Here is a 26088-nt window from a genome sequence, read left to right on the forward strand (position 1 = left end):
CAGGTAACGATTTATTAGTAAAGTCATAAAACACTCGTCCCTATCAGTTGTGTATTGGCTTAACAGCAAAAATAAAAATAAGACGTTGTACACTTTGAGAAAAACAATAACAAAAAGAACACGAGGTAGTCCGCAGAACTGTTGCGATAAGCCGAAATGGGAACGAGAACGAGGCGAGCTTAGTACATTATCAGGGACTCACAGCTGTTCTATAAATTGGCAAGTAACTAATTAGGCTCCCATTAAAATGCCTTTCTGCACTAATATGTGAGCATTAATTGGGTTTAATTTGTTTTGATTAGCTTAGCGTATGAGAAAACTACCTTTTGCTATGACAAACAAAAAGGTGTCAATGCAGTTCAATACAGCTCCAAAGTTCGCTCTATGTTGCATATCCTAGGGCTGTGACCAAAATTAATTTACAAACACTTTATATACATAAAATAATTGGAAGGTAAAATACAATGAATAATAATTGTAGAATCAGCCACTTTCAATGGAAGACAGACACTAGCATGTCCAGAAGGGATTCGACTGCTAGTTTCGGCTTATTCTGACGAGCTTTTCAACGCGGTCTTCGAAACTCCTTAGACATCTAGGCATTGTACGGTTTAATCAAGCTTAAAATCGAATATGATTATATCTATCTCTCATGTATGCGTAGCTCTGACCTTGTGTTCTCCCGCAGCACGACTAGTCCGTGATGTTCTATTTCCATATCCCCAATGTCCACTAAACACAGAACACGATTTTAAGGGTGGGCTACAATAAACACAATGTCAGCAGGTAAAAATTTCGTATCAGTCTCATTCTATAGCTTGCACGTTTCGCCTAAAAATCTAAAACATGAATTTTTCGTGTATTCTAATGCAAACCAGTAGAAAAAATTAAATCATACAGTAAAATTTATATCGATATTCTGATATCGGGTTAGCAAAATATACAGTAAATTTAAATATTCCTATCTATGAATTTTAGAAAGAAAGTTAATAAATTTAACATTTATGAATTGTTGGGCAGGACCGTACCCAGGTAAATTTTTGCGGGTGCGTGCTCGTGCGTGTTTGAGAAAGTTTGTTTCGTATTCGAGTTGGGTCGAGCCATAAAAACCCAGCCCTCGCCCATTTCTACTCTACATATATTGCTCTGCAATGGGCCATTAGTAAGTTTGGCAGCTGTGTTGCCCAGCTGCTTTAATTGCATCTTTTTTTACTTTTGCAATGTCAAATGCTCAGTGCAAAACGAAAGACTTAGGCAACGAACTAAATCTAAACATATGTTGTGAGAAGTTAAACCTGTTTAAAGTCTAATCTAATTTTTGTTTGTTTAATTTTGTACATTATATTAATGATTTTTTTAGATTATAGAATCCCTTCTGACCGCATTAGACCAAGCTGCAGTCATGGAACTCCTAGCTTCTCTTTAAAATAAGACAAGTTGCTGGCCGGCTGGGAAATATTGTCTATCCTATTTTTTTTTTACATTCTACAACAAAAGCACAGCCTTTTACAGTCACACAATATTCTCGTATCCACCCATGCGAAAAAAACATAAATGAAATTTTTAGTCTAGAAAATATAAGGCAATAGATTACAAATTCGTCCAATCAAAGGCAACGCACAGTTGATAGACTAGAAACTTAACCAACCAATCAGAGAAGGCCTAATTTATGTGTTTGTGGATTAAAAAGTAGCACACTTTTGGGCGGCCATAAGAAATTAACTAAATATTATAATAAATGCTTGAAAACATTAAGATGCAACTTGAAAGAAATAAACAAGCTCATAAATACTGACAGCTTGAATATTATACGTATGCTATTCTGACAACTGAACAACAAGAATCCAGATACACAAGATAGGATACACAGGCTAGTGAGTATAATTGTCACATTGGTATTAACAAAATAAATTGGGTTGATATTTTATAACAATTGTTGATAGGATAAACATATCCTATGCAGTGAATAATTATAAAATGAATCATTACAATAATAATAAATACACATGCAAACTAATTGTATAATGTTAACGCTAAGTGTAAAGTATCGAAACATGTGTTATAGGGCCCCAAGTAAGATATCAGGCACTTCTGACAGTCTGTTGCAGTGTTGTTAACACACAATTAGCAGGGAAAACTAATTAGTTAAAGCAGTTTGTAAGCGAATATTCAAAGACAGACATATATAAATACTAGCTGGTATTTCCCAGCCCCGTCCGGTACAAGATTTTTGCTTCAAATTTTTTAAATCGAATTTTTACCCATGTTTCGTTCGTGAAAATTGTCAATTCAACTTCTAAAGTGTATATATATAAGTTTATCGACTCTTACTTCTATTTTGCGAAAAATTATGAATTTTCAAGCAGATCCTTGAAATGGACTTCAAACCGTATTCAAAGCAAACAAACATAAAACAACTGTTTTTCGCAATTTTTCCGCGATTTTCCAAAGATCTCCTCTCAGCGTACGCCTTCCTCACATATGGCAAGTAAATGAAAAATTGCAGCTTTCTTTTTCTTACGGTTGATCACCAGTGAGTCAGTCCGTCAGTTAGGACAATCAATTAAATATATATAAAAAAAAGTACTTAACGAAGTACTGAGTAACCCGCTCTAAAATTAAACTAAATGGGACTCAGCTGATTCTGTTTATAGACATTTTCTTGATACAATTGCAAAATGATTTGGGTTAGCAAATGACAAAGCAGAGCAGATAAAGTGAATGACTTAATAATAGTTTGTTGGTAAACAAACAATACAAACACCAACACAAATATACATAGCATATGATCGTGGAATAGGGAGCAATATTTATTGAACCGGCGGCTGACACTGACAATTCTTATCAAAGTGCAAATACTGAGCGCAGGGCATTATATCAATCCATTGAACCAATTGCGATCTGATTCAATTTTATCAGATGGCAAAAACGATTATTAAACGCTTTTCTATAATTGAACTTAGACTACCGACTGATTAGATAGCTAGAGACCTGCCCCCTTACAATAAGCTGGTCGCGTGCGAAGGCTCAAGATCTGGTCACGACACACAGGCCAGAGAACACAAGCTGGCCCTGAACTTAACCCACTTGTAGGGGGCACGTAGTGCAAACAGAAGCAGGCACTGTGCACAGAAATAGCGGCAATACGTCTGACTATATAAACATATAGTATATACTTTTAGCCTAGTATCAGTCGGTAACGGAATGTTAGTGGCAAGCCAAACAGCTGCGACAAATGTTTTGCCAACTGCTCTAAAAGCTCGCACGCTTGCTCGTTGTCTCTATCTGTGCGTCGACTCCAGCTCCAGCTGGCTGGTACCAGCGAAGATATAGGGGCTTATGCCGGAGTGTTTCGCACTAATATACATATAAATGTCAAATATATTTTAAAGAAATTGTCAGATTAGATAATGCAGGGGCAATAGAATCTAGAGTGTAGACCCTTGACTTTTGAATGGTTGGTCGAGTGTCGAAATCCGTCTCATTGATTCGTAGCAACAGGAAAAACTACAAACAGTTGATTTCGAAATCTATTAATATAATTTACCTAAGCTCACATTTATGGCCTTATAAATAAAATAAATTACAACCTGCTTATTTGTTAATACTGATAAATAAAACTAATTGTTCCCTGTTTCCGCCGCAGCTCAGTCCATGGCTTTTGCCGTATATCTCTCAGGCCAGCTGATTTGCTGCTCCAGCACTGGATCAATGGGAGGCGCAATGGCCTGAGCAGGTGCACGCTTTTCACTGCACGTCTCTGCATCTTTAGGCGTCAAATAGTCATCCGCATCCCAAGGCTGGGCCTGCGCCGTGCCCCAAATGAGAAACACGCAGTTGCCCACGAAGAAGATGACGGCGGCAATGCCAAACACAATTTGCCACTGGCCGCGATCATGCTGGAAGAGAGTAGAAGAGCACACCGTGAAAAAAACTGATCGTAGACTAACTCAATGTTCCATCCTGCAACTCACCTTATCCACAACAATAACGCCAGCTATGAGGGGTGTCAGGATGGGTATCACATTGGCCACCGTATTGCTCAGACCAATCAGGATACCCGCATGATTGGGCGACAGATCGATGGTATTCAGGGAGCTGCCAATTGTGGCGCCACTGTTGACGCCCACGCTGACCGTCATCAAGGCAATGGCCACATTCGAATGGTCCTCTCCCAAAAATCCGATAACAATCAATGCCGCAGCGGGTATCCAGAAGGAGAGCGTATTGAAGAGCTTACGCACGGCCGTTAGAGACAACCACTTGCGCTTGAGCAGCACATCGGCCACAATCAGATAAACGTAGGAGAGCAGCCACATGGCCAGGAAGGGCAGTGAGGAGAAGACCGCATTGCTCTGTATGTCCATATTCAGAACGCCGTTCATATACGACGGTATCTCCGCCTGCAGCGTACTAAGTCCCCAGGTCTCGGAGCAACGAGCAACCAGCAGTGCCATGAAGGGCACGGAGCAGCAAATGGCACGCCAGGGTATGGGTATGATGCGGTCATGGAAGTCCTCGTTGTGCTGCAGCGAAGATTCGATATACTTGCACTCTGCTTCGCTGATAAAACGCGACTCGGGCGCATTATTCGCGCCAAAGATGAGCCAGAGTATGCACCAGGCGCCGCACAAAGCGCCCGAGACATACGATATGCCCGGCCAGCCCATGGCGCCCTTGGCTATCATGCCGCTGATGAACATAGCCAGCACGGTACCACAGTCCGTGCCCGTGTAGCTGAAGGCGCCCAGACGATTGCGCTCCTCCGGCGGTGACCACATAGCCAGGTGCTCGTTGACACACGGAAAGATGACGCCCTGGAACAGACCCTGCAGAATCCGTATGGCACAGAACACCTGCCAGCCGCCCCAAGAGATACTCCAGGGCGTAATCAGGCTGAACACGGCTGTGCCACAGCTGGCTATAAAGAGCACGATCTTGGGGCCAAAGCGACGGCACAGAAAACTGCCCGGGCAAAGCGTTAGAATGTAACCCCAGTAAAAACTGGAGAGTATATACGATTTGTGGCGTTCCGTCCAATTGTATTCCTGCATGCACATAAAATCCAACACGTCAGCCATGCAATTATGTTTGGATGCACTTTAAACTTACCGGAAAGTTGGGATTCGTGGATGCCGCATTGGTCATTGCGACAATCGCTACGCTGACGTTCAAGCGCGCAATGTGCATGACCGTGAGGCCCAGAAAGAGCAGCAGCGACTGCACATGCCGCAGCCCAATCCGTGGCCCCTTGGGCACCTTGCTGAGGCTAGTCATGGTGTGTGGCTAACTAAATGCTTTCTCTTGGAGTTATTTACACTGCTTTTTTTTTTTGCTTGTGCACTCTATTTGTGCACCGCTTGTTGTGCGGAATGGTTCTGGAGCTAGTCGCTACTGTAACGGCGACTTTTATAGAAGCGCACTGTTAGCTGACTTCTCGGCTGGCTATGCGGCGCAAATCATTCACATTTACCCGGGAGAACACTAATTAAATAAATAAAACTGCTCTTGACGCAAATCCCAGTGGCTCCACAGGCTAATGACGTTCGCATTTCTTGGGATCTATTGTTTAGGCATTATGTTTATCTTACTCCATTCAATTCAGTCCGATCGGCTTCTGCTCAACAACAAATATTGATGGGCTCGCTCTCTCTCTTTCTCTCTCTCTCTTGAAAAAGGGGGTAAATTAAAGAAATAAAGAAATGTGACGTATCATTTGAAGCGAGTTATTTATTTTGCATCAAGATTTCTGATTGACTGCTCTTCACTCTTTGCCAACAGCTGTTGCCACAAGCCGAAGCCACATGTTGATACTCAAAGTCGAGCCAGCGAGTGAATGAATCTTTTTGAATATTCTTTATGATTTTAATCAAATTGTCCAGCAAATAATAATGCTTTGATAAGCGATGCTACTAGCTAAATAAATAATAAAAATAATCGATAAGCTTTCAAAATATTGCTAAAAACAAAGACAAAAAAACACGAATTATCAATTGGCTCGAGTGGCATACACTGTACAAAAATCGAGCTTTCAATTTGAAAAAACTACATGTTTGCATCTATTATAAATAGTATAAATATAATATACATATTTACAGTGGTTTCTATACGCTTTGTTAACCATTTTGCTTAATTAAATTAAATTTTCCTCGAACTTGTGCTTCCGCTCCTTTCTATTTGCTACCCACTTTTTTTCTCAGTGTACGACTGAACCACTTATTGGCCATAAAGAAACTCTGTCTTGCAGGGGAAAAACAATAGCAGCAGTCAAGGAATATTATTTATAACACTTTATTGGCTCGCTTTAAATAAATTAAAGCTGAATCGAGTTATCACCAGACCGAAAATCGTGCGATTAGAGTAGGCGACTGAAGGAAGAAAAGACACGTCAAACTTGAAAGATGATTAATATTTCCGCCATGCGCGGAGAGAATTCTGCACAGATTTTATGCAACAATAACTCATAAATGATAATCTTTCAAAATGTGTTTTACATAGAAATATGTCTTAAACGTAAGAGAGAATATGTGTTCGACTTTCAGGTATGCGAGGCATAGCTGGCACATGCCTATATTATCAATATGTTAGATTGAAAATATAAAGGTCGAAAAGTCCAAAACAAAAATCATATATTAGAAAAACCCCGTGGGGTTTGCTTTATTTCTCTATAACTCTAATCTACTTGTCCATATTGCTCACTAACAAAGTGGAATGCTGTTGAGTATATATGGCAACTGTTGAGTATATATAACATTATTTCTTGACACTCCTTGGCTTATCGCTTTGGTCAATTGCCAAATATAACAGTCGCACATTTCTATTGGGTTTATGATGTGATTTAAAATAATACTCGTTCAACTCAATTGCTAGCAGATTGCGGCCTATCGGTTCCGGTTAACTGCTGATCGTCTTTTTCGATTCGGGTTTTTCGCTTAACGCAGGAGGGTTTGCCAGCTCGGGCTCCGGTCGTAGCAGAAAGTCTTCGGCATCCCAGGGCTGGGAAACAGCCGAGCCAAATGCCAAGAAAATGCAATTGCCCACAAAGAATATCACGGCGGATATTGTGAACACTATTTGCCATTGTGTGCGATCACCCTAAAATAAGTAAAAGAAGGAACGAATAGCACACTTGAAAGTATAAAGATAACCATAAAATTAAAGCTTACACTATCTTTGACAATCAGACCCACGGCGAGTGGAGTCACAATGGGCACCACATTCGCCGCTGTGTTAACAATTCCCATGAGAATGCTGGCATGGTTGGGCGACAGGTCAATGGAGTTCAGAGAGCTGCCAATGGTGGCTCCGCTGTTAAAGCCCACGCTGAGAGTCATCAATACAATGGCCACCGTCTTCTGGTTCACATCGATACAGCCAATGCCAACTAGCGTGGCAGTGGGTATCCAAAATGCCATCGAATTGAAGGTCTTGCGCAGAACTGTCAGCGTCATGCATTTGCTTGTGAGCAGCAGATCGGCACAGACCAGATAGATATAGGACATAATCCACATGGCCATGAAGGGCAGAGCAGAGAATAGCGCATTGTCCTTAATATCCATTTGCAGCACTCCATTCATATAGGCCGGAATCTCAGCCTGCAGCGTACTTAGGCCCCAGGTTTCGGCGCAGCGTGTCAGCAACAAAGCAATAAAGGGCACCGAAGTCCAAATAGCTCGCCAGGGTATGGGAATGATGGCATTGTGATAATTCTCTCCATGCTTTAGAGATGATTCGATGTATTTTCTCTCAGCCTCGCTTATCAGACGGGATTCGGTGGCATTATTGGCGGCCAGAAAGAACCATAAGGTGCAGCTGACAAAGGCCACTCCAGCGGATACATAGGATATCCCGGGCCAGCCCATCGGGCCCTTGGCTATCATGCCGCTCACAAACATGGACAATACATTGCCGCACTCAATGCCCGTGTGACTCAGTGCGCCAAGGCGATTGCGTTCCTCTGGCGGCGACCAGCGTGCCAAATGTTGATGAATGCAGGGAAAGACGAGTCCCTGGGCGCAGCCCATCAGCACGCGAATGCCACAGTAGGTGGCCCAGCCGCCCCAGCCTATGAACAAAGGCGTGAGGGCGCTGCAGACGCCCGAAGCAAAGGTGGCCCAGAACATGACACTTTTCACACCAAACTGTTTACACAGGTATCCACCCAGAAACTGAGTGACGATGTAGCCCCAAAAGAAGCTGGACAGGATATAGGATTTCTCGACCTCTGTCCAGTCGTATTCCTGCCGAATACACGAATACACGAATTAATCGATGTTGTGGAATGGAAAAATGCTACATACGGGAAAATCTGGATTTGTAGACTCCGCATTAGTCATGGCCACAACAGAAACGCCCACATTAAGACGTCCAATGTAAACAGCGGTTATGGTTATAAATATAAGCAGCGCCTGCAGATGGCGTATGCCCAAAAGGGGACCTGAAAAGTATGATTTATTAATATGGTAATTTCCCAGAGGCCTTTAGCATTTTGTATGCGATTAAAGTCCAAATAATCTGACCATGTTGTAAAACATTCGCGTGCCTTGACATTTATCAGTCAGCAAGTCTGAACAACCAGACTAGCTTTTATTTATGGGCGATTTCCTATTGCGTGTGGGCTGATTATACGCAGATTATAATATTTATGACAAAACAAATCGAAAGGTGTTGGATTTCCAAAAGTTCTTTTTCAACACTTGTTATTCTCATCCTTCACAGTTAAGAAAAACAATTTACCTTTGTTCACCTCGGCGGTCATTTGGCCCGTCAAAGTCCTTGGTCCAATTATATAATCAGAAAATAGTTAATAGTTCTCCAGAGAGCCACCAGTTTTTGCCACGTTCAATCTGCACTACTGACCACAGCCGAATAAATCGAGCTAATGTTAATTCAACTCTTGACACTTTAGTCTGATCGTATCGAAACTGATTATCAAGCATTTTGGGATAGCTTATCAGCATTGATTATCCACCGATAAGGCCGAACACGTGCTACAAAATAACCAGAGCCCCATCGAGGCACATTCAAAGAAAATTGAAAACAATGTACGGCAATAAATGAAATATTTGAACTTCAAGGCAATTACCTTGGTGAGCATGTTGTTTGCTGACCTATACCAACAGAGGAGCAGCAGCAGCAGAGAAAGAGCGAAGGAAATCCTCTAGACCGAGGCACGAGCACAGCCCCAAAACAATCTATATACAAAATAGGTTATTTGCAAATACCGGCCCTATCAGCTGACGAAAAAAAATCAATTAATTCGTCCTTATCCTATCCATTCGTCCCTTAAATACAGTTGTCTAAGCCACTTCCCAGAAGTATGCAGCATTTGTCGGCTGCGCAAAAGTATGCAATGATTGTTCGCAATAAAATATTTTTATATCATAAATGAGAAACGAAAGTACTCCGAATTAAGGCCTTATTTTTCCCATTTTAGTTTGATTGCGTCAGATATTTGAATTATTTTCCCTTTCAGACTTAAACATATCAAAAATAAATAAAATTCAAATTTTTGAGCAAGCGGATTCGATTAATAATTCGATTTTTTTGAATGCAAGCCGATTATTCAGACCTTCACTAGGTGTAAAAATCATAACTTTTCCAGCGTTTTATTCTATGTTTTCCAACACTGCTGCTATTGCGGGCACTTGGAAACTAGACAGGGCTGGGTTAAATTCAAATTCAGATGGAAAATAGTTACCCACAAAATAGTTACCCTGAATACATATGTATATGTTTGCTGTGTCCCTTTAATAATTCCAGTCCAATTTTAATTATAGATAATCTGGATTCCCGTACTTTCTTACTAACTAGTTTTTACTGAAAGACGACGATGTGGTGATGGTAATCGCACGTTAAAAATCTCCAGGCCCCAAACAAAACATTCAATTGAAAGCTTTACAAAAAACATCATCGAAGAATTTCTACCACATACCAACTTGCGCCTAAATACGTCAGAGCAGATATAATTAAAAACAATCAAGTAAAATGTAATATAGCAATAATGAAAAGATTAGCGTCCAAGTAAGTAGCCAAACATTTCTGAAATAACGATAAGGCAACCCCGAAATACGTTTATCTTTAGTATAAATTTATTAAATACAGTTATGTTATTTATCTACGACCCAGCCGTGATTAATTCTTAATTGGTATAACTTAGTACTATAAGCACTGCTATTTCATATTTGTTGTTATCACTATTCCACGATTACATGGCCTGTTCAGTTAATCGAACTATATGGATCCGCTGAGTTTCGATTTGTCGTAATATTGTTCAGGTTTTTAATTCTTCAGATTTAATTTACACATTATGTGTTGTTGTCCTTCTCTTGCTTCTCATTTTGCAGTGCCTCGATGGCCTTTGCATTAGCTTTAGCTGCTTGCCCTTCCTCTTGGCAGATAGGTGCCTTTTGCTGATCGAGAAAGTCGGCGGCATTCCACGGCTGATTTACCATTTGGCCGAATAGAATATAGAACAGATTGCCCACAAAGAAAATGACTGCAGAAATAATGAAAACCACCTGCCACTCAACACGATCTTGCTGCGAAAATGAATGGGAATTTAGCATATTTTTGTATATACATAATATATCTGGCAAACTCACCTCATTCTTGACAATAATGCCCACCAGCAGCGGCGTCAGAATGGGCACAATATTTGCGCCCGTATTGACAATGCCCATCAGAATGCCCGCATGGTTGGGAGACAAATCGATGGTGTTTAGGGCGCTGCCAATGGTGGAGCCGGCATTAATGCCCACACTGACGGTCATTAGGACAATTGCCAGAGTCTTCTGGCTGCTGTCCAAAAAGCTGAGGCCAATCAAACTTATGGCTGGCAACCAGGAGGCCAGCGAGTTGAAAGTCTTACGTATGCCAGTGATGGTCAGTGTGCCGCCTGTGAGCAAAATATCCGACACAATCAGATAGACAAAGGCCATAACCCAGGAGGCCAAATAGGGCAGTGCAGAGAACAAGGCATTGCTCTTCATCTCCATCAGTAGCACGCCGTTCATATAGGCGGGAATCTCTGCCTGAAGTGTGGAGTAGCCCCAGGATTGCGTGCAGCGTACCAAAAACAGCGACCAGAAGGGCGCCGAAGTCAGGATAGCTTTCCAGGGCACTGGAATTTGACGCGTTTCTATTTTCTCCTCCTGCTTGCTGCTCGCATTAATCGATGACTCGATGTAATGCAGCTCCGCCTTGCTTATGAATTTGGACTGCCGCGGCGAATCAGCACCAAATATGATCCAGCCAATGCACCACAGTACGCCCACTGCGCAGGAGATATAAAAGATGCCCGGCCAACCCATGCTGGAGGCGGCTACCTGGCCGCTCACAAACATGGCCAGCAGAGTGCCGAAGTCGAGGCCGGTATTGGCCAGGGCGCCCAGTCTGTTACGCTCCGAGGCCGGGCACCAGTTGGCCAAATGCGCGTGCACACAAGGAAACATCAGACCCTGGAACAAGCCCATGCCGACACGTATCACGCAATAGGCCTGCCAGCCGCCCCAAGGCACACAGAAGGGCACCAGCAGAACGAGCACGGCTGAGCCAATGGTCGATACAAACATGGTCAGCCGTGCGCCATAACGACGGCATAGCCAACCGCCCAGAAACTGCGTCATAATATAGCCCCAGAAGAAACTGGATAGTATATAAGAGCGCTCCATTTCGTTCCAATTGTATTCCTTGCGAGGATAATTGAGGGTAAGTATTTACCTTATTTATGCATTGAATACTTACGGGAAAATTGGGGTTTGTGCTTTCCGCATTGGTCATGGCCACAACTGCAACGCCAGCGTTAAACTTTGCTATATAGTTGACTACAATCGAGAGGAAAAGCAGAAAAGTCTGCACATGACGCTGACCCAGCATGGGACCTGTGAGCCGAAAGGAAATCCATTACAAAATATACTTTAAACTTTTGAAAACAACAAGTATAATCTCTTTTAAATTTCTGTTCCAAAGGTAGCTCTTTGTTTTCCTATTCGACACTCATTTTATTGCGCCTTTGCTCAAGTCATTTCCTAAAAATATAACTGGGAATTTCTAGAGCTGTGTTCGTAAACTGTAATATATAGAATCGCCCAGTCCACTTGATATATTTATGCATCAGATTAAAACTTGCAAGAGCATGGCTCTATATCACATTGAAACACAACACATTTATCAAATAGCAGGGTTCTTTTTTTTGGCTTGTTCAACTTGTTCAACATTTTTCACCAAGGATCCTAACTTTTCATTACCCGTATTCGTTTCCGCTGTCATTTCGTAGCGCTCGACTTATACTTGAACCGCGCACGCACCACTCCGGCAAGCAACTCAATGTAGCTCCGGTTGTCAGCTGGCTTTACACCTAACCAACCACCTGCCTGTTAATCGTTTCATACTTGGCGTTAGTCTGAAATCAGAGCACTTCACTTGAAACATACACACAGACACACTCTGATAGTAAGTATCAGCAACATGCGCACCGAACGACTGATAGGGCATTGACAGCAAATCGAAGAGAAAAACAAAACACATAGCCCAGTACGCGAAACACACACGCCCATCCACCCACACACAGTCTTCTCCATTGTTGATAATATACAACATACATATGCAGATGTTGGTCTCTCATTTGAATAGATAATGCTCATGACTAGACAGACGGACGACCCAGTCCACTTGGGCCAAGGCTCAACGGATGATTTTCTAATAGAAAGTAAATATTTGAAAATAATTACAGCATTTTCCACATGCCGCACATTCAATACCCTTTCACATATTGTTATATTGCTCATAACTGCTGATACACATTAATATGCTTTTTAGACTTTTATGGAAAACTTATCGGAAATATAACATAAAGAGTACTGCCGGAAATAGAATATAGATTGGAAATATTTTTTTTCATGTTCTTGTTTTTGCAATTCCAATGCTCAACTATGTTATTATGTTATGTTATTATGAAATCTGCTTTCTACTTAGTAATAAACGAAACAGAATCATTATTTAAGTAATTAAACGTTTTTTTTTATTAAGCGTCTTAAAACGCATGACTAAGTCAGTAACCTCACTTCAATGGCAAAAAAATCACAGTTATTGAACAGAAAGGCCATGGATTAAGTCGTAATCTTATCTTTGACTGTCACAGCACTCGCATTGAGTTACCCGGCGCTTATCGACCCTGTGGAATGGAGCACTTCACATCAATGAATGACAGTATCGAGCAGCTCCCCAAGATAGCTTAAACTAATCGCAATTGGATGTCTTAGCACTTATCTCAATGGGCCACTTTAGCAGATAGGAGAAAGTGTTGCTCAAAGGTCCGAGAATTCCAACTCTCGCGAAGGTGCTATTAATTAAAGCGCGACAAACTGGGTGAAGGCTGATTTGTTTGCTTAAATCGTTTATAAAGGCAATTGTTGCTAAACTTTTTTATTTAACTAGAACAACTTAAAGCTAAATGACTTCTATATGTAAATATTGCTCAGCGACTTTCCTCCTCCTCCTCCTGCAGGCGCAGTATGTCCGCCTTGTTGATGAAGTAGTAGCTCGGCTGTCTACCCTTCAGGTCCTTTGCCGTGCGCTTGGCGCCATTTTGAATGAGAATACGGCTGACGCTTTCACAGAAATTGGTGCCCAGTGCGTAGTGCAAGACGGTGCGTTCCAGCTGAGAGGCCACAAAGGAAAGGAAGTGAATGTTAGAAATTGAAGGAGTTTAATTTCTTCCGAGAAACCTGGATAGCTTACATTATCCGTCACCTTGAGCGCCTCGGGACAAAGCTGCACCAAGTGCTGTACCATTTCCTCGGATTCCTTCAGCACGGCTATGTGCAGTGCGGTGCGACCTAATCAAAGAGTAGAGCAGTTTGTAAGGAATCCATCAAAATATTTACCATTCCTGGAACACATACCATAATAGTTTTTGGTCTTAATAAGCCACTTGGCGTTGGGCACTGCAGTCAGCTCTTTGAGTCGTTCCATATTCTTGTCCCGGATCATTTGATGCAGCTCCTCGCGTGTCTCTTCCAGCACGCGCAGACTATTCAAAAATCCAACGAGTGCCTCATGCCGACGCTCTGCGGCCACGTCCACAATGGACTTGCCGTTCTCATCTTCCACATCCAAAATGTGATCGTAACCCTGAAGTGCCAGCTGTTCAAAGGGTTCCACATCACCTGCACAAGCAGCAAGGAATATGAATTGAAGAGTTAAATTGACATGAGGCAACTGTTTAGCCTACCCAGCACTGCCTGAGCGAGCACATAGCGATCGATTTCGGCGGCATTATTTGGCTGATTCGCCTGCAGAGCCACGTCTCTAGCCGTGCGATAGAGCTCGTCCCTGTAGGTGACATCAATGCGCGATTCCTCGATGAGCGTGTAGAGCGCGCCACGCCGATGCGAGCGAGCGCAGGCAAAGTGCAACATGCTCTGGCCATGCTCATCGCGCTCCTCCAAGTGCTGCACAGCCAATGCGGCGTCCTCATCGTCCTCCTGCTGCTCGGCTAGTGAGCGTGCGTCCAGCTCAATGATGTCCGCATGGGGTTTGCCCGTACGACTGCTGCTAACCTTTGAGACGGAGCTGGCTATCGCTGTGGAGTTGTTGCTGGTCTTGCTGCTGCCCGAGTGGACGACGGCCTCAGTAATGGGCTTGCGCTGGCCCATGAATTGCTGCAGATAACCGGTTAGATAGGCGACGGGATCCTTGGGCCGTTTATTGGCTATTTCCGTCAAGGCCTTAATCAAGGGATCGGCCAGCGCTGAGAGGGGGGAAAAATGGTTGAATCAGTTGAAAACCTTGCTTGTGTGACCGGTGCACTTACAATCCGCCAGATATTTGCCCTGTTCCGTTTTAAAGATGGGATTGCCCTGAAAAGTAACCGGCTGCGACTGACCTGCGAATGCAGAGAAACTTTATAAGACACAGCTGAAGATCAGCAATCGTTGGGCACATTCAAAAGTTCAACTAATTTCTGTACACAAAGCGAAAGAGTCAAGTAAGGTTTTTTTTTGGAACCAAATGAGTCTACGATGAAACTAAAAAACAAACCTTGCAAATCATATCAAAGAACGGTACACATTGCTAATGGGAGAGAGGGAGCTGCGGGGTGGAGAAGCAATAGGTACGTACGTGTATCTCATGAGGCCGAAGCTGAGGATTTGGTTTGGTTTAGTTTTTGTCTTTGATTTGTTTTGCTGCTGCCTTGCAACTAATTAAACTCTAATTTTATTGATCGATCGAATACAGCTGTATATATGTATATATATATATTACAATTTAATAGTTATCAGTGCACTTTTTGTTGTTGCTGTTGCTCTTGTTGTATTTACAATACAATTGCCTTGAAATGTATGAGTTGTGCTTTCATTTTCTATCTTTGATCTATGTTTTGATTTTGGTTTTTTTTTTTTTTTTTTGGCTGCGATTAGTTGCGATCTATAATGCTGTTCTTTTTGCGCTTAAAGATCTTGACCAGCATGGTGGCTATATGCTTGGAGTTTGTCAGCGACATATCCTTCTCCAGCGACATTATATTTGTAACAGCCGTACAATAGTCCTGGAACAGGACATACTCCACAACGCCCATACTCTGCATATTGATTAGCCGCACGGTCAGCTTGGACAGACGATTGGTGACCATGCTGAGGCCACGCACGGAGCACAGATGCCGCAAATTGTCCAGCTCCTTCATCAGATTGGGCAGCTTGACAATTGTGGTCATTTTGAGACCCGTGCCTAGGTAAGCTGGCCGGGATTGCAAATAGCCGAGCAGATAACTCTCCTTGAAGTGCAGCTGTGTTTCCAAGTAAGAGACGGCGCGACCGACGCGCGTGTAGGCAGCGCCCATGTCTGCCGGCTCCTTGCTACTACTGGACGATATGACACGCAGATGCTCCTGGCAATTTAGCCACAAGGCCATGTTGAGTGCGGAGTTGACGTAGACGCCACGGCCATAAGGCCACAGTGCGCCATTAAAGGCTGTTGACTCGGCCGCTTGAACCAGATCTTTGGTATCCAACAGTGGAATCATCAGACCCAAATTGCTGAGCTGCTTTGCCACTTCCGAGTCTGGCTCCATGAGCTCCGTCAGCGTATAGTAGCTGCCCGATTCCGTCTCGCCAATGGCCTCGGCAAAGTTGGCCGTAAACATTTTGCCCATCATTAGGCGTTCGGCCTGCTCGATCTGACCTATGGTCAGATTGAGCGGCAACTCCAGTTGATCCAGATTGCGCGACGCCTCCACAATGCAGCGCGTGACCAGCTGCGACTCATCGTCGAACACAAAGGCAGCCGTATTGAGGCGTTCGCCATTGTCCATGGGAAAGTAGGCGAGACGCGGCTGCGGCTTAAAGTCCGCATCGATGCTCAGGCAGTGCATGTCCTTGAGCAGCGGCACCAGGAACTCCTGAAACACTACAAACACATCAAAGTCGGGCGCTATGATGCCACAATTGATATCCTCCTCCAGGTGCCGCAGCTTCGAAGTCTTACGCATGGCCGGCCAGAGCACATCGAAGAGATTATGATCGAGCCGCGTCTGCCGGCGCTTAATTTTCTCGTAGACCATGCGCTTGAGAAAGCGGCTCAGATAGCTCGTCACGGATAGCTGCAGCGCGGAGGCACTCAATGGCTTTCGATGCGCCAGTGCCGAGGCTGTTGTCCCGCTCAGCAACTTTCCAGACTCCGTGATGACGCTAAAACAACGCTCCAGAGTGCGAGCGATTTCTCCATCCTGGAGCTCGCGGCGTGCGCTGTGCAGATCATCGGGCACTGGTTGTTGTAGTTGTTGTTGTAGTTGTTGTTGTTGGGCAGCGTTGGGTGTAATTGTTGATGATTATCAGTACAGCACAGCGGGCTTGAACACCAACACACACAGACATACACATGGACACGAACACAGAGCAGCACAAGAGACTTGTTATGTTTGTGGGTGCAGAGAAGAGGCGCGTGTGCTTTAACAGGTACAAATATAATTAAATTAGTGCATGTAAAAGATGAGTATTTGGTAGCCAACCTACAAATCAATCATATTGCAGCCAATAAGCTTATAATCCTATAGAATAGACCCCATCATCAAAGGTTTAATAAAAAAAAGAATAATAAGAATTGAAACCTAACTCCAATTGTAAAATGTAAAATTTAACCCATATCAAATATTTTAAATAGTTTTGCGTACTTGAACTTTATAAGTGCCCCAATCAACGTATAATTTCCAGAAAAGTTCAAGTTTATGTTCCCAATTAACTATTCAAACTGCTTTACAGAAACTTTGGCTTAGAATTGGACCCGATTAAGGCTAAAGCAGGACAGCTATAGTAGCCTTATGAATAATAAGGCTAAGAGTGAAATTTATATTCGATACTGTCGCGCTACTTGTGCCTCGAGAGTCCACTCTTAGAAAACAATGTTTATCTTCCTGCACACATACCGAATATATCATCAATATTATTGATAATCTCATTGAAAAATTCCCGATTTGCCGCCATTTGAATGCGCTCCGAACTGTCCGCGGGACCAACTGCGCGTATTAGCCACCAAAAGTTGACTAACTATACGAATGGAGGTAGGAATATGTGAGTACACATCCAGCGAAGGACGCGTGTTGTGTGTGTGGGGTGGCCTGAGTGTGCGTGTGTGTGACCCCCTATGTGTGCGTGCGTATGTGTGTGGTGTGTACAACTGAAAATCGATGCTTGGCGGGCGCAGAGTCAACGAGCCAACCAATCATGTCCGGAAGTTTCGGTTAGCAAACAAAAAACCTATTTAATTATTTTTACTGTGAGTGCTTTAATAACCAGTTGAGTGTGTGTGCGAGTGTGTGTGTTTGTTGTATGTGGTTGTGCGGCGAAATTGCGTGCAACAACAAAACAACATTAAAGCCAAACAGCAAAGCAAAATAAAATTGATTTCAAATGCGTCTGGCAGTAGGTTTTACGAACTGGACAAATGAATGCCTACCTTGATCGCTGAGCAGCTGGTTCTCCAGCTCCTCGGCCCCGAATATGGTCAGCAGTTCGGTGTAGGTGAGCACATCTTTCGATTTCTCCATGTCCACATAAAATTCGGGTGTGTGGCCCAGCTGCGTGTTGAATTTAAAATATTCTTTAGTTCATTTCATATTTATAGCATATATTGATTCAAGTGCGAAGGCAAGTTCGAGGCCCAACCTTATACTGCGCTGACACTTGAAAGTCAACGCGGGCCTAACTTGACCTATTTCTGGCCAGTGTAAATGTAATTTTAGGTCGTTTGCTAAGCTGGCATGGACTTAAATGAAGGCGCAGCTGCTGTAGTTCCGACTAGTAGAAACTAATAGCTCTCGGGTATGTTAAGTATTATATGAAATTTCCAAGACCCATTCTAAGCACAATAATTGAGCTATTAAGGAAATTATGAACGAGTATGTTTAGAGTGCCGAACGCCAAATACCCTTGAAAACATATGCGGACAGCTAGTATAAATCAAAATGCAAACATTTGCAATCAATATAAAAATTACTCTCTGGCCAATCATAAAGTTCAAATAATTTAAGATCTTTGACCCCTCTGTATAACAAAAAGTAAAGTACTTTTTAAACCAAGCTAAATTTCACCCGAAAATGTTCGGCATAATGGCTTGAGCTATAAATTATGCGAGAGCTGTGAGTCCTATATATATATATTTACCTTATCGAGTGCCTTTGGGTTGGCGCCCAGTTGCGACAGGACATTGTAAAAGTGGCCGTTGTCCTTAATTGTGGCCGCATAGTGCAGCGGCGTGCGTCCGTCATTATCCGTAATTGCCATGGTCTCCGGAAAGCGTGAAGCCAAATAGCGTACAATATCTGGGAATGGGGATTAGATGCATGTACACAAACTGTGACACAGCCATGTTGACAGTGTCCCCCCCTCCATAACTTACCACTGTGGCCAAAGAGTACGGCAACGTGCAGTGGCGTGGCGCCATTTGGCGATATGTCGTCCTTAGCAATGGCGAACTTCCGGCGATCCAGCGCCTGCTGCAGCGCCAACAAACTGCCGTCACGTGCCGCATCGTGCACGCGATGGATTTTCTCCTGCAGACGAGCAAGTGCAGCAATCAATGGACAATTGGATATACACAATAGAGAAAGAGGGAAAAGAGGTAGATAGGCAGAGAGTAGTGTGAGATGGAAAAATAGAGAGGGAAGAGCAGGTACAGACCATATAGCTGGGCACATTGTTGAGAAAGGCCTGTATTTCGGGCTCCTTGGACTTTAGGCCCAACAGGCGGGCACCCTCGCCGTTCAGCACAATCTCGGCCAGCTGCTCCATGTCGCCCGACTCGATGATTTGCTGCAAGCGCGCATCCTGTGGAAAAACAAGGGATAAACTTTGTTTTGGCTGAAAATTAAAGCGACAAGAGTTTGTGTGCGTATGAAGTGAAAGCGGGAAAAGAGGTGCCAAATCTAAAAATCAAGTAAATTGGTCCAAAGGAGACGGCAAATGAAAAAAACGAGAGATAGAGAAGTAGATGTAGATAGAAAAGGGTTAGCCGCTTATACTTCATCATCGACTTCATAAGCTGCCGTTTGAGACTGAACTGTATAATCCTCGGAGGCGCCCTGCACAAAGCCCTCGATGGCCAGCGACGAGGTGAGCGAATCGCCGCCATCATTATCCTGCACCAGATCCTGTTCCGTGTCCAGCTGTTGCTGTTGCTGTTGCTGTTGTTCCTTTTCTGGTTGGCTGGGCGTTGCTGCAATCACATCCTGCAGAGAATTGCGTATTTATTTGTTAGCTCAGCGGACAGCTAGCTTAGAGTGCAACAAGGTTACGAAACACAGGACTAAATACTACGACAAAATGAGTGCCAGGTAGTTGGGTGCCATTGTTGCAGTTCTGTTTACATGCCAAATGGTGCGATCGGCCGGGTTTAACCCAAAATTTACAGTTAACTGCTGCAACATGTCGTATACGTAATATTGCGCATACGCCGCGTGATTGAATTGAATCTATTATATTGTATTACCTTGGGCCACTGAAGATATGATCTAGGCTGTAGTCATTAAATTGTGGTCCAACGCCCACTCAAATGCTAATCGACAAACAAAATGTAATAACTGCGAGTTTCAAATGGCCCACAGCAGGCGCAGCAATTTTAAATTAACTCGGAAAACATATAGTATATATAGTATACGCCTAACATATATCATACAATATCTAACGTTTACAACTGTTCTTGACGTATTGCATGCTCAGTTGCCATTTGGACTTGGTTCCGGCTGACAGCTGAGGCAAGTCGGGCAAACGTCAGGCTGGCAGGCTGGCAGCACGACAGCCAGGCAGGCCGAGAAGGACACATGGCAAGTGAAAGTGAAATGCCAGGACATATGCCGAGTATCGAATGTGCATTCACATGTGTATTTATATTCTTTGCATTTCTATTATAGAGAGTGTATCTGCGGCAAAACAGCTGCTGATTTCAGCCAATCGATAGGGGAAAAAACAATTTCAGACTTTGGCATTGATTAGATCTATATTAGAAAGGGACAGACATAAACAAATAGAAATGGAAAGTAACACGGAAATACGAGTGCAAAACGTAAACAAAACACACGAGTTGCGTTTTTTTTTTTATTGCTGCTTTTCGAGTCAATATTTTTTAATTTGTTATTGATTAAATTAGTTAGATATATATGTTTAATATGTATGTATTTTGTATGTATTTTGAAAGTAAGAAACACTTGCGTTTACAAAATATACAATGATAAGTTTTGTACGGCATCCACGAAATCGGTTTGATTTTAATATTGTTTAGGTTTTATAGCAAATACTAAGCAGTTGTATATTGTATATTTATATATAGTATAGCTGTGTTGTGTTGTTGTTGTTGTTGGGACTACGTTGTTGTACAGAATTAAGGTATTTAAGTATATATATATATATATGGTTTAAACTGAGTGCCAGCAGCTGCTTTTTAGTTTTATACAGTTCACATATCAAAAAACAGTTGAGCAAACGCCACAAAACATCAATCGATCAATCAATCAATCAATCTACTAAACAATTTGCTGACTGCACAAGAGTTGGCATTTAAAGCAAGCCAATCTGTACCTCATCGTCGTCCTCTTCCACCTCCTCATCACCAGCAGCAGCAGCAGCAGCAGCAGCAACAGTTGCTTTCTCTTCTTCTTCTTCGTTGTCTTTGGTTGGCTCTTCTGCAGCTTCTGCTGCCTCCACTTGGTCTTCTTGCTCTTCATGCTCTTCAGCTTCATTTGCTACTTCTTGCTCCGGCTGCAATTCCATTTCCGTTTCCGTTCCGTTCTCATTCACAATTGCTTCAGTCTTTTCAGTTGCATTTTGCTCACTCTCAGCATCTAATTCACCATTCTCAACCAGCTCTACACTTGCATCCGTCTCATCCTCCGCTTGTTCCGCTGCCCCTGGCACAACCTTTTCAGCATCTTCAGCGCTTAGAGCTCTTGCAATATTCTGTAAAAGTAAACAATTGTCGACTGATTGCTTTCCTTTGTGAACTTTCGAAATTGTGAAAAATATTACTTTTATCTACATGTATCAGTCGAGCTGACCAAGCGCTAAATGCGAGCGTTCTATGTGTGTGTATGTATGTGTGTTCAGCTCTTATTTACAGCCCTGTAAACATTTCTTATCGAATTTGTATCTTTCCCTTGGCAATATGTGTAATGGGAAAGACTCGTGTAAGAATCGACTGGATAATAAACTTGCGATAGCATCAACACCGCTTAACCTCTCCTTCGGTAAAGTTATGCTGTGCTATCGATAGTATCGCCATAATATCTTCCCAGCGATACAGATTAAAGACAATTCAGAATGCTTGCAGGGAAAAGTGTGTGTACGTTTTGTGTGTGTTGCGTGTGGCAAAAAGAAAGCCGCATCATGGCCGACAATAGCTTACTTCGACAGCGTCTAAAATAAAAAAAAACTGCAGCTCTTCATTTAGCTAATTGACCCAATAAACTATACAGCAAAAGCGCATGGTGCAAAGCAGTTAACAGAAAAAACAAAAAAGGACCTCAGGCCGGCGGCCTGGGTAGCTTAAAGGACTTACCTCAGCTTCGCTTTCGGTATCGCCGGCTGTATCGCTGGCATTGCCCGCCGCAAAGGCCGCCGGCGTTTCCGGCCGGCGCTGCTGGGCCAGCGGCAATGCGGCATTCGCATCCGCATCCGCAGCCGCTGCCGCTGCCATTTCAACTTCCGCATCGGCCTTGGACAAATCTTCGTCATCAATGGCACTGGTACTGCTTGGGTTGGTTGATCAAAATGCAAAAAACTCTCAAAGCCATGCCAAAAGTGTAACGTAAAACGCAGAAGCCTTTAGCTAGCACATAGCTCACGCACCGCCCCGCCCCGCGCTGCCCCGAAAAGCTGGCCATACTAAAGGCCATGTCAATGTCAAGCCACCCAGCACTTACCCATCATTCGTGTCCAATTCGGAGGTGTTCTCAGCGCTGTCGTCCAACGATTTACGGCCATTTACAGCGGCCGCCGGTTTAATGTCCAGTTTCTGGGCAAGACAAGCTTTTCAATTAGCCAGGGCATAGGAGCCCAACCCCATCGCCCGCACTCACCTTGCTCTGCTTGCTGCTGCTGCGGCTGGTATCACCGCCGGCATTGCTATCGGTATCATCACTGAGCGCCTCCCAGTCGGTGACGCTATCCGGGGAGATGCGCGGCGCCTCCGGCACATAGACCAGAAACGCTCGCTCGATTTCGTGCGGCTTATGGCGATAGTACGAGGGCGTCTTCATTTTCTGTAAAGCAAACGAACAGTGAGAAGCAATTATAATTGCCACGTAATGGACTCACGTAATCCTGCGCCTCCTCATCACAGCCGGCCTGGGTGAGCAGTGTATAGCAGCGCATATTGTTCTTGGCACTGGCCGCCCAATGCAGCGGCGTCTTGCCCGTAATATCGATCTCATGTATGCCCTCCGGCCAGAGGCCGATAAGATACTCCAGTATCTTGGTATGGCCCAGGCCAGCGGCCTTGTGTATAATATTGAGACCGTTGTTATCCTTGGCGGTGACCAGCGCTGGTGGCACCGGCGGCTCCAGTTGCATTTGCAGCGTCTCCAGGTTGTTATCAATCACCGCCTGATGCAGATCCTTCGTGGCATTCTGTGAGCAGCGTTAACAATTTAGATGATCTCTTTTTTCCAGACTTGACTTTCGGGGGCTTACCATAACGTGCGGCACGGCGGCCAGGAAGCGCTTGACACGCCCATTGTTGCTAGCCTGCTGGCACAGGCGCTGTCCCTGGCCCGCCCACAAGATGCGCGTCAGCTTGCCAATATCCTTTTCGTGCATCCAGATACGTATGGTCGATAGCTTCACGGAGAAATCTATTAGCGCCAGGCGCCAAATAAAAATAAATTCCAATTGCAAATGCAGCAAAATTAATTTAACACCGACTTTTGAATATGCCAGTCGCCCGCCAATTCCCCCAAGAACAAACAGCCCTCCAACCCCCTCGAGCACGGTCTCGATTTCATTTACAATTCTGGCCATTTTGGCTGTTCGTGTTTGCATGCAATTTGCAAGTAAAAGCGAAATTAAAAGCTAAATTTCGCAAGCAAATGCTCAACTTAAAGTCTCAACAACTTTACTATTCCTCAGGCAGTTTTCTTATAAGTTTTTCCGCGACTTTTTGGCAACTTGAAACGCCTTGAAGGTCGCCTTTCAAATTTCCAATGCCGCCGTACGGCAGCGTATTGAAATATTGAACAGCATTTTGAGAAAGCGACAGCTGCCAACTGCAGCCTAGTCAAACACCCCCTTCCCCTCGATTGCGCTAGCAGTCACTAACGTGAATCCTTAAATGGTTGGCCAAACAGTTAACAAATTACTCATACGCACCGTCATTCTCGCGCCGCTTGCGTCCATTCTGGCCCGCCGCCTGTCCATTCATCGGCATGACTGCAAGTGTATCAGACATGTTTTACTTATAAATTATATAAATATATAGATATATTATTTTTTTTTTTTCTTTTTTATATATATGTTCATATATGTATGTACATATATGTGCTGGGCTGATTAATTATGGAATCGCCTTAAAACAAACAGCCTACTTGATGTATTTGCTTGAAGGACTTGTGCTTCGTATTGCGTGTGGCAGGTTTGAGCCACGTTGGGCAACTAACGTTGCTGACCAAAGCAAGGTGTTGAATTTAGGACAGCTCAATGTGTTATTTCTCATTTTTTCCATTTTTTGCCTCATACATAGCGCTTTTTTTTTTTGTTTTTGTGTGCCATTTTACCGTGCTGGCCAGAGTGGGCGGTAATTGCGTCCTGTACGCGCTCTCTTGCTGTTTATTTCTTTCTTTTTTTATTGTGTTTTGAGTAAATAAGTGCCCTATGCGGTGTGTGTGTGTATGTGTGGTGAATGTGTGTGTGTTATTTACATACACCCTGCTAGCACTTTAATTTTAACGATATCTCTCTTGTATCGCCTTCGTATCTTCCATCGCGATGAAATGTCCTTTGACATTTAAAGTATAGTCAGGGCTTAAGGCCTTTCGGCTAGCTCAGAAGCATAGGTCTTGCCTGAGTGATAAATTTACAGAATTTAATAACTTTTAAAACCAAACATTTGTAAAGGAAGAAATTGGATACAGCAGAGATACCCTTGTTCCTCTGTGTTATTTATGTATCGTCCAAATGAACTGCCAAAATGCAGTCCTCGATCAAAATTGTAAACGAGTATCTGCGCTCGAATCCCAGGTTAGCTTAAGGCTGGATTGCTGGCTTAATCCTATATACTTACATATATAGACGCAACAGCTTTGTGGGGCATATAGAATTTAGGTTAAGTAACGAATTCATTAGCCATATATGTAAATATTAAGCTACAACATTCCTTGATTGCCTGCCAAAATGTAACCTTTGACCAGGCTTTCTGTGTGTATATTTTGCACTTACATGTAAATGAAGTTGGAGTGTTGGAGTGGCTCACACTACTTGCAACAAAGTTGTGTGGCAATAAAAAAAAGGCAACAATTGCCACGGAAATGGCGCATTAGCGAGTGCCACTTAATGTCGTCGCCAGTTGGTTCTCGGGGCTGGGAGGGCGATGGGTGATGTTCGGGTAGGTTAACTTGTTGAGCTCCCATTTGGGGCGCACGCAATATGCAAATTTTGGCCATGTCTGCGCTTTGTCACGCATGCTCTTCCCCACACCCCGCCCTCACATTCGCGGTCCCCATATGAATTATGCGTGCTTTAATTGGTTGACGCACACAAATTGTAATTGGCTCAATTAGGTGCAACTAATGAATATGAATGGCTCTCAATGGATCTATTCATCACTTCACTCACCCTTTGGCGGCGACGAATGGTAGTAGAGTCCATGAAATCTGCGTCTTCGCTTTGGTGGCATGCCTCCAAGCAGTTTCCGTCACGTTGCGCTACAAATTCGTTGGCTTTAAAACGATAGAAACTCAATTTTAGAGTCCTCGACTCTGCACATTGCCCCAGTCGCGATTCAAATGACACATGCTCACAGATATCACAAATTGTTCACAATCTTTTTTAATTTTCCGTTGGTCCGTTCGACTCGTCCGTTGGCTTTGCAAGTTCAACGACGTCTGGCTGACATTAACGATTTTAGCAGTTGGTCAATACGCATGTTGCGGTCGTCGGTCACTCGACTATTGCCAATGCTCAGTGGCTGTTGTGGTTCACTTGGCCAACTGCACTGCGCGGATCGCGTGTCTCTGCATTAAATATGAACAGCCTGCATATAGAGGAGGTACTATTTATCTGTAAGTGTTGTCGCCCTTATTTTAAATCGACTAGCTTAAGGCTGTACAAAACCTGTGCAAGCGGAAATAGGTAGAAACTTTAAAAATACTCGTTAGTTGCATTTGTTTTGGTGTTTTTTTTTCACTTTTAAGAATAATTTGTGCAGCGAATTCATCTAGGTCAAACTAGGAATAAATAGTTTTTTATACAAATTTTTTTAATGCCAATTGATGGTCCTCATGTCCGCTTTTACTTAAATGGTATTTAATTTAATTAAATAAAATTTTAATTTTACAAATATTACTATAAAATGCACTATTTTTTTTATAACTTTTAGTTAGTATACTTC

At 43.3% G+C, this 26088-nt stretch overlaps 4 protein-coding genes across 8 annotated transcripts; all 4 read right to left on the bottom strand.

Moving 5' to 3' along the window:
- Positions 1–3517: 3517 nt before the first annotated feature.
- On the bottom strand, positions 3518–5355 carry LOC6626428 (putative inorganic phosphate cotransporter). Its single transcript, XM_002050232.4, has 3 exons — positions 5113–5355; positions 3975–5048; positions 3518–3899 (listed from the first exon to the last, which is right to left on the bottom strand). The coding sequence occupies exons 1-3, from the start codon at positions 5275–5277 to the stop codon at positions 3648–3650; spliced, it is 1491 nt and encodes a 496-aa protein (XP_002050268.1). The 5' UTR covers positions 5278–5355; the 3' UTR covers positions 3518–3647.
- A 1273-nt stretch (positions 5356–6628) lies between these two features.
- Positions 6629–8862, bottom strand: LOC6626427 (putative inorganic phosphate cotransporter). The gene is made up of 4 exons (XM_002050231.4): positions 8737–8862; positions 8301–8437; positions 7167–8240; positions 6629–7095 (listed from the first exon to the last, which is right to left on the bottom strand). The coding sequence occupies exons 1-4, from the start codon at positions 8756–8758 to the stop codon at positions 6895–6897; spliced, it is 1434 nt and encodes a 477-aa protein (XP_002050267.1). The 5' UTR covers positions 8759–8862; the 3' UTR covers positions 6629–6894.
- Positions 8863–10069: 1207 nt separating this feature from the next.
- On the bottom strand, positions 10070–12404 carry MFS1 (Major Facilitator Superfamily Transporter 1). Its single transcript, XM_002050230.4, has 4 exons — positions 12249–12404; positions 11746–11882; positions 10605–11690; positions 10070–10541 (listed from the first exon to the last, which is right to left on the bottom strand). Exons 1-4 carry the CDS (start codon positions 12268–12270, stop codon positions 10308–10310), a joined length of 1479 nt encoding a protein of 492 aa, XP_002050266.1. The 5' UTR covers positions 12271–12404; the 3' UTR covers positions 10070–10307.
- Positions 12405–13384: 980 nt separating this feature from the next.
- LOC6625603 (serine/threonine-protein phosphatase 6 regulatory ankyrin repeat subunit B) lies at positions 13385–25731 on the bottom strand. 5 transcript variants are annotated; one of them, XM_070210043.1, is made up of 18 exons: positions 25314–25731; positions 23853–23912; positions 23178–23338; positions 22803–23114; positions 22565–22747; positions 22409–22500; positions 22045–22237; positions 21069–21446; positions 19517–19723; positions 19176–19322; positions 18895–19048; positions 18660–18817; positions 17953–18073; positions 14816–14887; positions 14234–14752; positions 13905–14168; positions 13741–13838; positions 13435–13660 (listed from the first exon to the last, which is right to left on the bottom strand). In XM_070210043.1, exons 1-18 carry the CDS (start codon positions 25372–25374, stop codon positions 13478–13480), a joined length of 3363 nt encoding a protein of 1120 aa, XP_070066144.1. In that variant the 5' UTR covers positions 25375–25731; the 3' UTR covers positions 13435–13477. The 5 variants fall into 5 exon arrangements, 2 of the variants coding, with proteins under 2 accessions (XP_032292351.1, XP_070066144.1); XR_011416920.1 differs by lacking the exons at positions 13435–13660; positions 13741–13838; positions 13905–14168; positions 14234–14752 and adding an exon at positions 15124–16764 and having other exon boundaries at positions 14832–14887; positions 22045–22234; XR_011416921.1 differs by lacking the exons at positions 13435–13660; positions 13741–13838; positions 13905–14168; positions 14234–14752 and adding an exon at positions 15124–16764 and having other exon boundaries at positions 14832–14887; positions 19556–19723.
- Between the last annotated feature and the right edge of the window lie 357 nt (positions 25732–26088).

This window comes from Drosophila virilis, chromosome 5 (assembly GCF_030788295.1).
Source record: "Drosophila virilis strain 15010-1051.87 chromosome 5, Dvir_AGI_RSII-ME, whole genome shotgun sequence".
In the NCBI taxonomy this organism is placed as follows: Eukaryota; Metazoa; Arthropoda; class Insecta; order Diptera; family Drosophilidae; genus Drosophila; species Drosophila virilis.